General features: G+C 43.6%; 2 protein-coding genes across 2 annotated transcripts; both read right to left on the bottom strand.

Annotated features, from left to right (window-relative positions):
* Positions 1–377: 377 nt before the first annotated feature.
* avpr2b.1 (arginine vasopressin receptor 2b, tandem duplicate, 1) lies at positions 378–2,683 on the bottom strand. The gene is made up of 2 exons (XM_030729873.1): positions 1,449–2,683; positions 378–934 (listed from the first exon to the last, which is right to left on the bottom strand). Exons 1-2 carry the CDS (start codon positions 2,311–2,313, stop codon positions 726–728), a joined length of 1,074 nt encoding a protein of 357 aa, XP_030585733.1. The 5' UTR covers positions 2,314–2,683; the 3' UTR covers positions 378–725.
* Positions 2,684–2,819: 136 nt separating this feature from the next.
* trnt1 (tRNA nucleotidyl transferase, CCA-adding, 1) lies at positions 2,820–17,886 on the bottom strand. The gene is made up of 8 exons (XM_030729872.1): positions 17,729–17,886; positions 17,413–17,539; positions 16,051–16,244; positions 14,676–14,814; positions 12,149–12,275; positions 11,847–12,040; positions 6,823–7,076; positions 2,820–3,405 (listed from the first exon to the last, which is right to left on the bottom strand). Exons 2-8 carry the CDS (start codon positions 17,537–17,539, stop codon positions 3,160–3,162), a joined length of 1,281 nt encoding a protein of 426 aa, XP_030585732.1. The 5' UTR covers positions 17,729–17,886; the 3' UTR covers positions 2,820–3,159.
* Between the last annotated feature and the right edge of the window lie 42 nt (positions 17,887–17,928).

Below are 17,928 nucleotides of genomic sequence, written 5' to 3'. Positions count from 1 at the left end.
AGATCAGCTGATAAACAATTTTTTTTATAAAAGGAAAAAATACTGCACACAATAAAATATTAGAAACAACATTTCAAGCCATGCATCACAGTCTTTTTAATCTGCACCCTTACTAAACACAAAACACAACTGAGGCTGATTGGGATGTAATTAGTTTTAAAGGTATTTACTCATCAGCTGGTCACAGACAAAATAAAACTCTGACCTCATACTGGTGCCACCCCCCCCCCCCCCCCCCCCCCCCCCCCCCCCAAAAAAAGTTACTATCAGCTGGAGATCATTAATATCTGAGCATTTCCTGCTAATCCAAAACCAAAATAATATTCAACCTCAGGTTGGTGCTCAGAGCGACTCGGGGCACTATGAATATCTAAATGTGTCATTTTAGTGGATTCATCCTATATTTGAAGATATATTTCAGTTTGACTTAAAGTGGCGAACCAGATCGAAAGGAATGGTTTGTTTTTTAGAGCATCTGTATCACTCTAAATGTAACATGCTAGATAGCGTGTCTGGCACTCAGGACATCTATACTTTCTATGTGAAAGTACTGTATACAGTGATCATCTGTGCAGTGGGAACACTTTACTGCTGGGATGTTTTCCTTCACACTTATTAGAAGACTTTCAGCCTTTATCATGAAGAAACATTGTTTTCACCCAATGTACAACAGGAAGGCATGAGGTGAAATAAGTGTGTGATCATAGCTGACATCACCAGGGCTTTCATCTGCAGTCCGATAGGCTCTTGAGGCTGATGTACATGGAGCTAACCACAGTGGCCTCTTCCTGCATGGACTCCTTCAGCTCAGGCTGACCTACACAAATCAGGCTCACCAGTCTTTTGGGCAGCTTTCCACTAAAGAACATGTAGATGCAGGGGTTCACACAGCTGTTTAAACTGGCAAGCAGCATCAAGATGGTGAAGGTTGCACCTGGAGACACACGAGGAGGAAATGAGGGTCACTTTATTTGGGTTCCTCCAGCCGATTTGCAGTTATTTTAAGTCATCAGTTGCAGGTTTTGTGACATTAAGGGCCTAACCTTTGTAGGGCTGACTTAATGTACTGGCTTTCCATTACAGTGAGTTCATTCACATGGAGAGAACATCCTTTCCTCTTATTTTAAAGTACACTTACTGTATTGTAAGTACTGGGCCAGAATTTATCACAGTTTTCAAGGTGAAGATGTCAGACAACTTAAAAGCATTTATAGATAATTTATTGTATTTTAGTGGGTGTATTATGTGTAACTGCTCTGTATAAGTGCTATACAAATAAGTTACTATAATAACTCTGGTCCCCAAAATGTGATCATTCAAAATTAGTTTACAGGAATTGTTTTTCTCGTTATAATGGCGTTTATAGCCAATTAAACCCGCATTAATATACTTTTTTAAAAAAAATAGACTTTTTTTTGTTTGTTTGTTGGCGCGTTATGTCTTCTTACTCTGAGTGGGCGCCTCGACGTCCCAGACAGACCAGAGCTGCACGGTGAAGAAAGGCGTCCAGCAGATGATGTAGGCGAGCACGATGAAAACGGTCATCTTCACCGTCTTCACTCTGGCCTTCGACACTCCTGCCACGCTGCTGGCCCTGGAGGACGAAGGTTTGCTGGCCGCTTCCCCGACGTTGTGCATCTTCATGTGGAAGTTTATTTGTACGGCGCGGCAGATGCGCACCTGGCACACGATCACGGTGAGAATTGGCAGGACGAATATCACTAAAGTCGTCCATGTAACGTAGGCTCTCTGTCCCCACGGCTCGATGAACTGCGCCCAACAATCGTACACACCGGGAGCGATCTGGACTCGAGAGAAGATGAAGACCTGCGGGAGGCTGCAGAGGAGAGAGACGCACCAGGCGGCGCACACCGGACCGTTCCAGCGCGCCGTGCGCCTCTGGAAAGTTACCATGGGGTTACAGATGGCTTGATATCGATCTATAGTCATCACCACGATCATGTAAGTGGAGGCGAACATCCCGACCACCTGCAGGTACTTCACCGCCCGGCACAGTATATCTGGACCAATGAATCTGTCGGTGATGTCCCAAATGAGTTGGGGGCAGACTTGGAAAAATGTGACCACTAAGTCAGCGACGCATAGGTGGAAAACGAAGACGCGCATCCTGGAGAGCGGCTTCCTGCGCCTGCACAGCATCAGCAAGAGCCCAAAGTTTAGGATCCCCGCAATGATGAAGATGATGGCGAGAAGAGCTATTTCCACCTGAGCCAAACGCTCATCTCGAAGATCATCAGCAAATAGTGCGCTGTCCGATGAGGCATTACTGAGATTTACACTGATCCAAGCCATGTGTTCAACCCAAATACAGCAAAGGGGAGCTTAAATAACAACTGCAGGTGAATCCAGTGGCAGAGGAGGCATTTGAATAATTAATATAAAAAAATAAAAATAAAAAAACCAATCCAAGAAGCTTGAAAATGTAAAATCAATGGCGGGAGGACATGGGGTGAATTTTCAGTAAGCAACAACTGTTGAGCTTCTTCATACACAGAAAGAGGCTGGGAAAAGGAGATCAGTGGGTTTTATGTCTCATATCTGTAGGAGGGAGGAGCAACCTCACTCCGGCACAAAAAATATTTCTCACAGTGCCAAAGACATTCACACACGTTTCTATTGTACAAAGCATTCAGAAAAGGAGAGTGTGCTCAATGAAAACAAAACATTTTTGTAGAATTGTAAAATGATCTGTAGAGAAAACACAGAAATGCATGACTGCAGTCAGGCTAAAAAAACAAAAAACCCACAGACACACAATCTTCTGCTTCCTATTATTATGTGAACAATAAAAATAAACATTACTGTGAATAAACTGAATTTATTCCATATGTTGTCTTCCTTCCCAGGTCAAAGGAGTGATTACATCACAAATTTTGACAATTCAACTGGCTGAACATCAACCATTTATTAACAGCAGACACATCTCTGTTTAGATCATATAACAACAGTGGGCCAAGGCTATAGGCTCAGGCTGAAAGAGCATTTTTCAGCCTGATTCCATGTCTCACCTCCTGTAGAGTCCTTAGTGAACAATATGCATCAGGCTGCTCAGACAATACCCAGGAGCAGTGCAGTATCACTATTAAGCCTCCATGTGATTACTGTCTAACACAAAAACACCTCCACTCTTCCGCTCATTTAGGGCTTTACGTAACTAAGCAGTTCATCTTTGTCCATCTGGTAATGACTCTTCTTCCAGACATCACGGAGCTTCTGTAAGGTGGCACCTATCTCTTTGCCCGAAGTGATGCCCATCTTCCTCAGATCGTGGCCGCTGATGGGGAAGCGAGGGATGGACCACCTGCTCAGCTCTGACAGGAGCTTCTCCTCACCTTGGTATTTGAGCAGCTCGCACACTTTACTCTGGGAATCCAGCTCCCGACTCTGCAAAGATGCAGTATGTGTGTGAATTAAAGCAACTTAAAGCTTGGCTTCGCTTAGTAACACAGAGGGATTTTCTAGAACATGATAATCATAAGGAACAGAAAGACAGGTTTCCCATTTACATTAAATACTGGGCTGAACTGTTCAGGACACTCTGGTCTGATCAGACTTAACTGACAGTGGTCTGGCAGCACAAACAAACAAATCTATAACTGTCGCCACCATAATTTGGACTCAAATTCTCCTAAATCCTGAGTGGTTAAAAGTATGCAGCTGCACATTTTTTCCAACCGAGTCTCAGGCTGCTTCAAACCCATGTGCACACAGCAAAGTCCAAATAAAGAAATCAGTTCTATGAGTTGAGACAAACCCAGAGAGAAACCAAGTTTTCATATAGAAGCATTCTCAGGCTACTTTATCCAGTTATGCTTCTAGTAACGGCAGGGTTGAAGTATAGTTTTTTGTTTATCAATTTCAAACTGGGTAAAAAATAAATATGAATCACAATGGCAGTGCACGGTGTTGCAGCAGCTTCTCAGCTCCCGGCATCTACTAACTTAGAATCTAGTCTATTATTATTTTAATGATGGCCTAGGATACAGTTTTTATGGCTTCATGTTTTTAACATGCTGATGGCAATCAATCAACCAACCAAATAAAATAATAAGGAACTTAAATAAATAGACATAAAATACAGCTTATGGCAAATTTGGTCTTGATAATTCATAAAAACAGAAGAAAAAAATGAATTAAAAAAAAAAACTCAATATCACCTCATTCCTTTATATCAGTGTCTCTCCCAAATTGACTTTTTTATATTTAGTAAATATGCTTCCCTTCAATGTTTGTTGAATCTTACAGCACTGTCCATGTTTTCACTTCCTCTCTCATTCACAGCCAACGATCCACCAGCAGGTTATGAGCCAGGCAGCCCTCCCGGCCTAACGTGGCTCTGCACCAAGCCTGAGCCCCGGGGATTTTTTCTAATAAAGCCGCAACCATCAAGGTAGCCAATAGTTAGCCTCACAGCATAATTGCCTAATTCATATTTTGGCCAAATTGAGATACTTGCCTAATTCGGGTTTGCTAACACTGTAGATTCATTTAGATAAGATATCTCAATTTGGCCAAAATATGACTCAGGCAATTATGCTGTGAGGCTAACGCAATGTATCTTACTAGCCTAGTGTTGCTGTAAGCTGTTCTGTACATGCAAAAACGGCTTTAAAAACAAAAAATTACAAAACCAATTTAAAAAAGGGAATAAAGCACCAGACAAATGGGGTTTTTTAAAACTCTCACTTGTGTAGCTGATATCCATTCACTAATTATGGTTGGTGAGATCGTTCTCTGCTATTCAGTTCAATTTAATTTTATTTATATAGCACTCTGAAGGCACTCTATTATTTCATTTTATTTATTGTATGCTGAAGACCATGCAACAATTACAACCCCCCCCCCCCCCCCCCCAAAAAAAAAAACAAAACAAAAAAACAACAACAACAACAGCAGCAGCAGCAATGACCAAAACGACTCCTATGAGAAAGCACTTGGCGACAGTGGGAAGGAAAAACTCAGTTTTAACAGGAAGAAACCTCCAACCGAAGCAAGCTCAGGGAGGGGCAGCCATCTGCAATGACTGGTTGAGGGGACGGAGACAGGACAAATATGCTACATGTGAATGACAACGATTGAGATTCACTGGTAAAAATAAACCAGAAATAAACTCCCTGGTGTCTTGTGTCTGACTCTCTCCTTACTCCCTGTGTGTGCAGAGATGTACCAGTGTTTCTTTTTTTGAACTTCTGGATACTCCCTGGTGATGATCATATTCTTTTTTCTTTGTACATAATTTGACAACTTAAAATCTACCTCGTCTTGAAATTTTAGAGCTTTACCTTTGGCAAAGAGTGTGTTTGTTGGTTCTCTGTGTAGTTTTGTTTGCAGTTCTTAAGTTTTTCTCTTAGAGCATGACTATTCATACTGGTAGGACAGCACATTTCCACAGCATGGAAATATAAAGAAACTGTATAATGTCAATAATCTAGCTTGATTTAAAAGATCTTTGTAGTATTGAAATTGTCTTTTATACTTTAGCGTCAATGTTTTATCAAAGCTTAATCTAGTCTCTAATCAATTTAGCACATCTAAATACCGTTTCACACTTATTTTAGTATTTCAACTGTTTTTTTAAAGTTAAATAATAGTTAAAACAATAGTATTATAACTAAACACCTAAGGTTGAGTTAAGGTTTGTGAAAGATGCACTAATTACAGAAATAACTAGGAGAGTGTTTTGGTACGTTTGGGGTATTTGACCCTAATAGAAAAGCTTTGCTTTGGCTCTTTGAATCCATTCTAGCTAACAATGTGTTGCTCCTCAGTCCTCCTGCTCTCCTGCAGTGGCAGTGCATGAGCCTTTGTTGCCTGCTGATGTCTACACCTGGTCAGGTGTCAATGAAGGCATGCGTGAGGTCAGCTTGGAGGGGAGGCCCTGTCATACTCTCTTGGCTGTCATTTTTAGCTGAGATTATCAAGTAAAGTAAAACTGATGTTTCTACAGACTCCACTATAAGCTGCAGCTTATGAGCCAGGTTGTAACAAAAGCTTAACCTAGAGCCTAATCCATTTAGTTTATCTAAATGCCATAGTCTATTTATGTTTACATTTCTGTTTCCTTTAAATAAAGGGTGACAATAATAGCAAAAAAAGAAATACTACTATAATTAAAACAGGGTAAGCTGAGGTACTTCACCCTAACAGAAGTGGCTTTGGTTTGGCTCTTTGAAACGGTTCCTAGTTCACAATATTCACAAATGTCACACATTTCCTACACACTTCCTGCCTCTGAACACCGAACCTTAACAGTTTGGATGAGAACATGCCGCAGACAGACTGCTCCCTAGCATTAGCAAGGAAGCGGAATAAGTGGTGTGATTTACTTTCAGGGTTGGTGTTTTCTCAATTAAATGTTTGCTCTCCAGGAAAATGCAGCTGATTTTATTTTTTCTGAGGCCTTGGATGCCATCTGCACATGGTATGTTTCACTGGCGTGAGTTAACTACTAAAGACAAAACATTTACTCAAATTTGGTTGACTGAACTTCATCTTGCAGCCATAACATGCACTCAACATTTGTACGTAGTGTTTAAACAGTGTTAAAGTGAAAGGTGAACTCTTTGCCACATTAAACGTGTCTGTCTATTGAGCTTCAACAGGAGCTCATCATGTTATGGTGGGCAATTACAGGCAACATTCACAGACTTGCAGGCTTAATCCATATCTATGAAACTGGCCTTAAAAAGAATATATGAATGACTGTGGCTAATTTCAATGACCACATTGGTCTGGTGAGTTTGGAAAGGATATTCCCATCTGACTGTTTCTATAGACCAACTGGAAGAGGCAGAAACTTACATCAATAATGAAGTCAGTGAAAGGCTTGAGGCTGCCCGGCTCTTCTTCACTCTTGCAGAGCTCCCGTCTGTATTTGACCAGAAATATTGCCAGATTCTTTTCCTCTCGGGACACTTTCAATCGGATGTCCATCTTTTCCACCTGCTCTGGGCAGCGGAACAGAGCAGCCAGGATGGTCATGGGTTTGGGAGAGTGATCTTTAGCATTCTGCCACACTCGCTTCATCTCGTCAACATCGCCATCTGGAGGTAAACCTGAGGAGGAGCAGGGACAGGAGTTACAGAGTTAACAAAGACAAAGACAGAAAATGTTTGGTATACAGTGTATCACAAAAGTGAGTACACCCCTCACATTTCTGCATATATTTAAGTATATCTTTTCATGGGACAGCACTGACAAAATGACACTTTGACACAATGAAAAGTAGTCTGTGTGCAGCTTATATAACAGTCTTCATGTAGAGCAACAATTCATTCAAGATCCTCAGAGAGTTCTCTGCCATGAGGTGCCATGTTGGAACTTTCAGTGACCAGTATGAGAGAGTGTGAGAGCTGTACTACAAAACTGAACACACCTGCTCCCTATGCACACCTGAGACCTAGTAACACTAACGAGTCACATGACATTTTGGAGAGGAAATGACAAGCAGTGCTCAATTTGGACATTTACGGGTGTAGTCTCTTAGGGGTGTACTCACTTTTGTTGCCGCTGGTTTAGACATTAATGGCTGTATATTGAGTTATTTTGAGGGAAGAATAAATTTACACTGTTATATAAGCTGCACACAGACTATGTTTCATTGTGTCAAAGTGTCATTTTGTCAGTGTTGTCCCATGAAAAGATATACTTAAATATCTGCAGAAATGTGAGGGGTGTACTCACTTTTGTGATACACTGTAATTGTTTTTTTTCCACCCAATCCTATTAATAACAATCCTGAAGTATAGGTGTTAAAGAATTAAATCAGAAAACTGAGTCTTTTGGGGGATCTTACTAGATAATTGTAGAGCTCAGAGGACCATAGAAGTTGATGCATTTTGTCAGTACCTATGTTCAATAAACTTAGTGAACAATGATTTCATTGTCATTACCTCAGACCATTTTCAAGAAGGGAAGCCATGTCCTGCTAAGCGAGCACGTTTTTACCATACTAGGTAAAAATGACAAAACGCAACACGTACAAAAAGTATTTCAGACGTCATGACCTGTTCTATTAGTAATAGAGTGCAGATATAAACATCACGAGGAAAAAATCTGCAGGGAAAAACTAAGATTGAAATTTGAGCTGAAATTGTCATGATTCCCCTTTTAAAAAAAAAAGAAATGTTTCTAGTGATATCTTGGTGGTACTGGATATAGTTAAAAATAAAAATCTAATAAAAGTCAAATTTACTTTTTTAGTTTAGTTTTTGTCCCCCTACATATTATAATTTTATTAGTAATGATTCAAAAATGTGTTGTAGGGGTCAGGTGCAGTGTGTGTCGGGCGGTGGCCGAGGGCGGAGGCCCTGGCGGACCAATCCCCAGCTATCAAGACTGGCTATTGGGACATGGAATGTCACCTCTCTGGTGGGGAAGGAGCCTGAGCTAGTGCGTGAGGTTGAGAGATACCAGCTAGATATAGTTGGGCTCACCTCAACGCATGGCCTGGGCTCTGGAACCAGTCTCCTGGAGATAGGCTGGACTCTGTTCCAGTCTGGAGTTGCCCTCAGTGAGAGGCGGCGAGCTGGGGTGGGTATTCTTGTATCCCCCCGGCTTGCTGCCTGTACGTCGGAGTTTTCACCGGTGGACGAGAGGGTAGTTTCCCTGCGCCTTCGGGCCGGGGAACGGGTCCTGACTGTTGTTTGCGCTTATGCGCCGAATGACAGTTCAGAGTACCCACCCTTTTTGGAGTCACTGGGCGGGGTGCTGGAGAGTGCTCCATCTGGTGACCCCATAGTCTTGCTGGGAGACTTCAACGCTCACGTGGGCAATGACAGTGAGACCTGAAGGGGTGTGATTGGGAGGAACGGCCTGCCCGATCTGAACCCGAAGGGTGTCTTGTTATTGGACTTCTGTGCAAACCACAGTTTGTCCATAACAAACACCATGTTCGAACATAAGGATGTCCATAAGTGCACATGGCACCAGGACACCCTAGGTCGCAGGTCGATGATCGATTTTGTAATCGTATCATCAGATCTGCGGCCGTATGTTTTGGACACTCGGGTGAAGAGAGGAGCTGTCAACTGATCACCACCTGGTGGTGAGTTGGATCAGGTGGCGGGGGAAGATGCTGGACAGACCTGGTGCACCTAAACGTATTGTGAGGGTGCGCTGGGAACGCCTGGCAGAAGCCCCAGTCCGGGAGATCTTCCACTCCCACCTCCGGCAGAACTTCGACAGCATTCCGAGGGAGGCTGAGGACATTGAGTCCGAATGGACCATGTTCCGCACCTCCATTGTTGAGGCTGCTGCTCAGAGCTGTGGCTGCAAGGTGGTTGGTGCCTGTCGTGGTGGTAACCCCCGAACCAGATGGTGGTCACCGGAGGTGAAGGGAGCCATCAAGCTGAAGAAAGAGTCCTATCGGGCTTGGTTAGCCTGTGGGACTCCGGAGGCAGCTGACAGGTATCGACAGGCCAAGCGGAATGCAGCTCGGGCAGTGGCCGACGCAAAAACTTGGGTGTGGGAGGAGTTCGGTGAGGCTATGGAACAAGACTTTCGGACGGCATCGAAGCGATTCTGGCAAACCATCAGGCGACTCAGGAGGGGAAAGCAGTGCTCCACTCACACGGTTTATAGTGCGGGTGGGGTGCTGCTGACCTCAACTGAGGCTATAGTCGGGCGGTGGAAGGAATACTTCGAGGACCTCCTGAATCCCACTGACACACCTTCTGTAGTGGAAGCAGAGTCTGGGGACGAGGGGGATGACCTGGCCATCACTGGGGGTGAGGTCACTGAGGCAGTTAAACAACTTCTTGGTGGCAAGGCCCCTGGGGTGGACGAGATTCGCCCTGAGTTCCTGAAGGCTCTGGATGTTGTAGGGCTGTCTTGGTTGACATGCCTCTGCAATATCGCGTGGAGATCTGGGGCAGTGCCACTGGATTGGCAGACCGGGGTCGTGGTCCCCATCTTTAAGAAGGGAGACCAGAGGGTGTGCTCCAACTTTCGAGGGATCACACTCCTCAGCCTCCCCGGAAAGGTCTACGCCAGGGTGCTGGAAAGGAGGGTCCGTCTGTTAGTCGAACCTCAGATCCAGGAGGAACAATGCGGTTTTCGTCCTGGTCGCGGAACGCTGGACCAGCTCTTTATCCTCTCAAGGATATTCGAGTGCGCATGGGAGTTTGCCCAACCAGTCTACATGTGCTTTGTGTACTTGGAGAAGGCATTCGACCGTGTCCCTCGGGGTATCCGCTGGGAGGTCCTGCGGGAGTATGGAGTGTCTGGCCCGTTGTTGCGGGCCATTCAGTCTCTGTACAACCGCAGTGAGAGCTTGGTCCGTATAGACGGTAATAAGTCGGATTCGTTTCCTGTGGGTGTTGGACTCCGCCAGGGCTGCCCTTTGTCACCGATTCTGTTCATAACTTTTATGGACAGAATTTCTAGGCGTAGCCAGGCGGCGGAAGGCTTCTTCCTTGGCGGCCTCAGAGTCTCGTCTCTGCTCTTTGCAGATGATGCGGTCCTGTTGGCTTCATCAGGGGGTGGCCTCCAGCTCGCAGTGGAACGGTTCACAGCCGAGTGTGAAGCGGCCGGCATGAGAATCAGCACCTCTAAGTCTGAGGCCATGGTCCTCAGCCTGAAAAGGGTGGAGTACCCTCTCCGGCTCAGGAACGAGTTCTTGCCCCATGTGGAGGAGTTCAAGTATCTCGGGGTCTTGTTCACGAGTGACGGGAGAAGGGAGCGGGAGATCGACAGACGGATCGGGGCTGCTTCTGCAGTAATGCGGACGCTGCACCGGTCTGTCGTGGTGAAGAGGGAGCTTAGTGTAAAAGCGAAGCTCTCGATTTACTGGTCGATCTACGTTCCTACCCTCACCTATGGTCACGAGCTTTGGGTAGTGACCGAAAGAATAAGATAGCGAATACAAGCAGCAGAAATGAGTTTCCTTCGAAGGGTGGCTGGTCTCTCCCTTAGAGATAGGGTGAGGAGTGCAGCTATCTGGGAGGGGCTCAGAGTAGAGCCGCTGCTCCTCCACATCGAAAGGAGCCAGTTGAGGTGGCTCGGGCATCTGATTAGGATGCCTCCTGGCCGCCTCTTGGGTGAGGTGTTCCGGGCATGTCCCAGCGGGAGGAGGCCCCGCGGCAGACCCAGGACACGCTGGAGAGATTATATCTCTCGGCTGGCCTGGGAACGTCTTGGGGTCCCCCCGGATGAGCTAGAGGAGGTGGCTGGGGAGAGGGAAGCCTGGGCTTCTCTGCTTAGGCTCCTGCCCCCGCGACCTGGCTCCGGATAAGCGGAAGAAAATGGATGGATGATTCAAAACTGTTTTATATGAAAGAAATAAAGAGCTACACCAGTGAGCTTGTAGATGAAGTTCAGGTCCTCCGTACACAGTATTACTACTACTATTATTACCACTGTGAAAGAGCTGAACAGTTTCTTCTATGATGGAGGAGGAACTCTGGCTGCCTGAAAACTATTCAAAAGTAGTGATCAGGATAATCCTGGTTTAGACTCTTGGTCTGGAGCATCAGACTGCAGTTGTGCAGCTTTTCTGAATCTTGATCCCTTCTGAAGAATAAAGTGTCAAAAGATCTCAATCCTTCATCAGTCTTCATCACTACTAGCAATCGTAACGGGATGTATTATGGAGTACTCCTTTAAGAGGCAGAGGTGATGATGTCCTAAAACATGAAACACTTAAAGTGCACTCTAAATGCACCACTGTTGACCAGTTCTAAGCCCCGTCTTATGTACTTCTCCTCTCTTTATCTTGCTTTACCAATAAAATAAAAAGATACTGACTACAGCTGAACATGCCGATATATACATATTTTTCTTGAGTTTGAAATCAAGATAACCAGCCCTGCCCTCCCTTTTCTCACCAATGTACTGGGCTAATTCCAGACTATAGATTAGCTCTAGCAGGTGAGCAGCATGGTTTCCAACCACCAGCTTTTTAAGTTCCACCCAGATTCGTTCTCCTGATATAGCTGCCAGTCCACGACCGTTTTCCCTGATGGCCACCAGTGTCTCAGGCTCGTGGTCCTCAGGCTCCAAAGCCACTCGACCATAAAACCTGTGATGAAATGATGGGATTGAGGTTAATGTGCTCCCTTCAAACAGGGAAGATGATGTTTTTTTGTTTCCAGTTTGAAGTAGGTGAAAATGAAATGAGGAAGTCTACCTAAAATATCGCAGTATTCTCAGATAGTCCTCCTTGATCCTTTGTTCAGCACTGCCAACAAACCGCACTTTACGGTTCTGCAGATCCTCGTATCCCTGATAATAATCATATAATGTGCCATCCAGACCTATAATGAGAAACAAGAGTCACATGAAAAAAATTTTAATACAAACTTCACTCCCCAAAATAATGAGAGAAAGCCTTCCAGGGTTCATCATGTCATTACACTGGTCTCCAAAATTATATTGTGTTTAATACTGAGAACATCAGGCCAGCGTTTTTTTTTTTTAAACACCAATTTCAGATATAAAATCTGATTTAGGCTTGCATGTCACTGACATTTTGACACTCAATTTTTGGGGGGGGGGGGGGGGGGGGGGGGGGGGGGCTTGTACGCATGCCTCACAACATTAGGGCATGCTCCTAATGAGACAACAAATAGTGTCATGGGGATCTCATCCCAGATCTGGACCACGGCATCACTGAACTCCTGGATGGTCTGAGCTGCAACCTGGCAGCGTTGGATGGACCGAAACATAATGTCTCAGAGGCGATCTATTGGATTTAGGTCAGGCGAGCGTCAGGGTATGTCAATGATATCAATTCCTTCATCCTCCAGGAACTGTCTGCATACTCTCTCCACATGAGGACAGGTATTGTTGTGCACCAGGAGGAATTAGTATACTGAATGATGCTGTAATGTCTCTTAATAGTTTTATTGAAGTTTTATGCATTTATATGATTGTATATGTATGAATGCATGTTGATGATTATCATCAGTGGTGAACCAAAGACAATTTTGCACTAACGTGGACCCAGGACCCACTGCACCAACATAGGGCCTGACAATGGGTCCAATCCTGATACCCAATGGCAGTCAGGGTGCCGTTGCTTAGAGAAGTCTGTGTCCCCTTCCATGGATATGCCTCCAAGACCATCACTGACCCACCACCAAACTGGTCATGCTGAACGATGTTACAGGCAGCATAACAATCTCCATGACATCTCCAGACCTTTTCATGTCTGTCACAAGTCCTCAGGGTGAACCTGCTCTCATCTGTCATCTGCCAATTCTGGTATTCTATGGAAAATGCCAATCAGGCTCCATGGTGCCAGGCAGCAAGCGCAGGACCCACTAGAGGACCTGAGACCACCCTCATGAAGTCTCTTTCTGACTATTTGGTCAGGGACATTCACACCAGTGCCCTGCTGGAGGTCATCTTGTAGCTCTGGAAGTGCTCATCCTGTTCCTCCTTGCACAAAGTAGCAGATACCGGTCCTGCTGATAAGTTAAGGACCTTCTATGGCTCTGTCCAGCTCTCCTAGAGTAACTGCCTGTCTCCTGGGATCTCCTCCATGCTCTTGAGACTGTACTGGGAAACAGTAAATCTTCTGGCAATGGCACGTGTTGATGTGACATCCTTGAGGAGCTGGGCTCCCTGCGGGGCCTCTGTAGGGTCCAGGTATCACCTCATGCTACCAGTAGTGACACTGACCCTAGCCAAATGCAAAACTTCTGAAAAATAGTCAGAAAAGATGAGGAGAGAAAAACTCTCAGTGGCCTCCACCTGTAAAACTAATCCTGTTTTGGGGGTTGTCTCATTGTTGCCCCTCTAGTGCAACTGTTGTTAACTTCATTAACACCAAAGCAGCTGAAATTGATTAACAACCCCATCTGCTACTTAACTGACCAGATCAATATCCCAGAAGTCTAACTGACTTGATGCTGTACTGTGATTAAAACGTGTTCTTTTAATTTTTTTGAAGTTATATCAACACGACGCCTGGAATTTTAACCATTTCTCACCAACATTGTTTTAATGTGTTTATTGTGAAAACAAACCAGACTGCAATACCAGAGACGCATTAAAGCATATTTCTGGCAATAAGGTCAACATGTTGAAGCACTTGTACTGCACATCTGTCTCTTTGCAAGAACCAACAGTAATCACCCATGATGCTCGGATTAAATTTTCCCACTTTTATATCTTGATGAAATTATCACTAACATCGCCCAGATTTGGTGGGAAAAAGTCAAATCTAAAAACTGCATCTTCAGTGACATTCTGGCACTCATTAGCTTCCAGCATGTTATCCACAAGCTCAGGAAATCCTTGGACCCATTGCTCTGTGATTGCCAAAATTTCTGGACAACCTGCACTAATGTTTCCCCTTGTTGCTGATTCAGTTGGCTTCAGTTTCCTTTTGAACTCATTGTGAAGTTCACGGATTTCAGGGCCAACAAAAACACCTTCCTTAATTTTGGCTTCACTTTTCTGGAGACCAAACTTATTTCTTAAAAGCTGAAACACATCACTGTTTTGTCCAGTCATCCTAGCTGTCTAATACTTAGAATATAATAACTTTAAAAAAAAAAAGAGGGATGTACTAGATGAAAACAGTTTTCAGATTTGGAGTCAGCAAATGAAATTTGTTTAAGTACAGAATAAAGAATCCTAGTAGCAATACAGTACTTTCGATTTTTTACACAGCTCATGTTTGGGATTGTGGAGATGTGGGAAATTACCCAGAAACATGGAGTTAATGGTGAGGTCTCTCCTCTCAGCGTCTTTCTGCCAGTCAGTGGTGAATTCCACTTCTGCATGACGTCCATCTGTCTGAACATCCACTCGCAATGTGGTCACCTCAAAGTTCTCGTTGTGTAGCTGTGAAGGAACCAATAAATGAAACACACATCAAAATGAGAGGCACAGAGAAGCCTGCCCTCATGACTCTGTCTCAACTGATGGCACTTGCGTACAAATGCAATCTGAGCCCACCCAGAGTGTGATATTTCAGAAGGCACTGAGACACACAGTACAGTGATTTCATACTCTTTATATAACAAATCTACCTCAATCCATTAGAACACTGTTGCATTTGATATGCATCCAAACTCATGGAGCCATATGTTCCAGCCTGCTGCCTCTGCTCAGTAGATATAACCCATTTACATATTCTAGAAATAAACACATCACTCATTAATGGGGCTTCCTGTTAGTGGGCTGCTTATTTATGCAATCCATCAGGATCGTTCAATCACTTAACTCCTGCATTAAGATTTAAGTCACATTTGACTGATCAGACCACAGATGCAGCTGCGTATCATCAAAATCTTTGGTCATGTATTTACTTAATATTTGCATAGTTACTTTGTCCCACCATGACCATGTGGTCATGAACAGTTACCAACAGTAATAGATCTGAAGTATCTGGACAGCTACAAATTCTGGTTTGCAATTCTGTAAGTTCACTACCTTAAAATATAAAGCACCTACTTAATGTAACTAACTTTGTGATTTGGTGATTTCTAAATAAAACTTCATTCTTAAAACACTTTCTGCCTTTAGTGCGGAAGCTCATTTGGACCAAAGATATTCCAGCTATTCAGCCTAAAATATTCTGATAGACTTGTTTTTCTATTTTAAGAATGACCAAAAGTGTTGATTAAACAAGCTCTGATATCACTGATGCACTTTTGCTTTATTGCATAATAATTATTGACCTGTTAAGTCACAACACCAACCTCTTCACTTCTCATATTTAATAACTCCACTTCAGTCTGAATACCAGCTTTAAAATCTGAATCACATGTAATTGTGAGCCCAAGTTATTTCTATACTAGTGCAGAGTAAACTATGACTAAACTATACTTATACAATGTTATATTTCATATTTTGCAGTCCAAATGTTTAACACCTTCAGTAGTGCATTTTGTTTTCTATTAGAGAAATTGCCACAAAATATTACATTTTCTTAGAAATCCGTTTTCTTTGAATCAACATTAACTAGCATAACTATACCAGGACTAAAGCTATATTTAATACTGTTTTAATCAGCATTTAGCTGACTGCTTAGAACAGTGAAAAACGTTTTAATCATCACACAGCTCGGCCTCTTACTCGCGCAGTAATGGTACCGTGCTTCTCTCCTTTATTGTTGATCATCCTGATCCCAGCAGTTTGAAACATGTGCTTCATCTCATCTGGAGTGGCTGTGGTAGCAAAATCCACATCTTCAGGCCGCTTCCCAGACAGCAGATCCCGCACAGCACCCCCAGCTATTCTCAGCTCATGCTGGTGTTTCTCAAACACCTCTGGAAACACAAAACACACACTTAAGAGTCAGGAAATGTTTCAGATTTAGTATGTCTGGAGGCTGCTTTCACCTCTGCAGTATATTTGTTCTCTTGCAAATCAGCTGACAAGTCTGAAAACTTAACTTTATCCTTTAGTTTGTTAATAAAATGGGGAACAATACAATTTTAAATGGCAAGACATCGCAATATCTTTCAGATATACATACGTTTTACACACTGCTTTGGTCCCACAGCAGATATATTGACATGTCACAGAAGGAGAAGAGCTGCTGCAGCATCTTCAAAGCACTGCATGAAAGGTGCTAAAAAATTTGGGATTAAACTGATTTTAGTGATGGCTGCATTTCACTTAGGGCCATGTCCTGCTTTTGGTTACACTGGTTCACTAGAACGGTTTATTTGGATAAATCCCACTTAATTCCACTGCTGCTTTCCATACTGTTAAAATATCTTTAAAAAAAGGGTCTATTGCTGTTTCAATCAACAAGATTTGTTCAGGCAGGTTGAGGGACAATGTCTGTTAATGAGAGTTTTTTCTAACATAGTGACATTTGACTGAGAAAACCTGTTTGGCCCTGCTTCTTCCAAATAACATCCATCGCCTAGGCTTTCTGGGATAAATGAAAAGTCACTCTCTTGCCTCCAATGAGCTCAAAATGCAGCAGCTCAGCTTTTCACTGGTTCTCCCTATCATGACCGCTCAACACTGGGTGCCTGTGTGTTTTATACTTTATTTAAAAATTTAACTGGGCTCTTTTAAAGCACCAAGGGATCTACACAGCAGAGATGTTGGCCCCACCTGAGCCAGTCTGCATCCTTAAATCCTCAGGTGGGGCCCCTCTGGCTGCTCCAAAGTCGAAACTTAAATCTAAAGCTGACCGTGCCATTGTTATCACGGCCCCTAAGCTTTGGAAGCCCGATACAGTGAAACAATAAACCTGCATCTAATAAAATCCTTAGTATTATAATCCTTAAATAATTAAAAAAAAAAAATCTATTATTAACTGTATAAGAACTAATTCATCAAATAGCCTAAAGAGCAAGTAACAGACTGGCTCGTGAAAGACTCTGGTCTTAGTTACTCAACTGATCTCTGAGCATCCCCACTTATCTTTACAATGAAATGACCACAACTGGCACGTGTCTTTCCACAGCTGTACCTCACCTGCTAATCCATTCAGTCCATCAGTGAACAGAGACTGGAACTCGCTGGTCTTCAGCTGCATGGTAAACAGGCTTCTCCAATACAAACTTGCTCTACCGCTCACAGGACTCAATAACCTGCTCCACATCTGCACAGAGAACAGAAATGTCACGGGCTCGGCTGTATCTCTGCACTTCTACCAAGTTAGCTAGCTATAGGTGACTGTAATCGTGCTCCTGGGCTTTGGCCATGTCACGGTCGTGTTTTTACATGCCAAGAACGTGAAAAATGCCGATATGACAACGTCTGAGTAACAAATATAACAGGCAAAACTGACCTGCAATTTAAAATAGAGGTTTTATGAGCATAAATCGCAACTATCTCCCCATAACACCGTCCTGTCATCTCTCGTGCAACACTGCAGGAAGAGTTTCCATAACGGGCACTTTTCCCGACCAATAGCGCAAGGTTTCGTCAGACTCGCGAGGGACTGTTTTTAACGTAACCGCAACCAAAGTCTCGCGAGATTGTTGTTTG

The sequence above is a fragment of the Archocentrus centrarchus genome, chromosome 5 (assembly GCF_007364275.1).
Source record: "Archocentrus centrarchus isolate MPI-CPG fArcCen1 chromosome 5, fArcCen1, whole genome shotgun sequence".
NCBI lineage: Eukaryota > Metazoa > Chordata > Actinopteri > Cichliformes > Cichlidae > Archocentrus > Archocentrus centrarchus.
Note: the sequence above shows the minus strand (reverse complement) of the source record. Positions and strands in the feature narration are given on the sequence as shown.

Excerpts from the sequence above, each read along its gene's own strand:
- trnt1 (XM_030729872.1), bottom strand. The coding sequence starts at position 17,539 with ATGTGGAGCAGGTTATTGAGTCCTGTGAGCGGTAGAGCAAGTTTGTAT. Across the intron at positions 12,041-12,148 it reads AGAATACTGCGATATTTTAG|GTTTTATGGTCGAGTGGCTT; the intron begins GTAGACTTCCTC and ends ATTTCATCACAG. Across the intron at positions 3,406-6,822 it reads TCACTGACTTCATTATTGAT|AGTCGGGAGCTGGATTCCCA; the intron begins GTAAGTTTCTGC and ends GCATCTTTGCAG.
- avpr2b.1 (XM_030729873.1), bottom strand. The coding sequence starts at position 2,313 with ATGGCTTGGATCAGTGTAAATCTCAGTAATGCCTCATCGGACAGCGCA. Across the intron at positions 935-1,448 it reads CGTCGAGGCGCCCACTCAGA|GTGCAACCTTCACCATCTTG; the intron begins GTAAGAAGACAT and ends GTGTGTCTCCAG.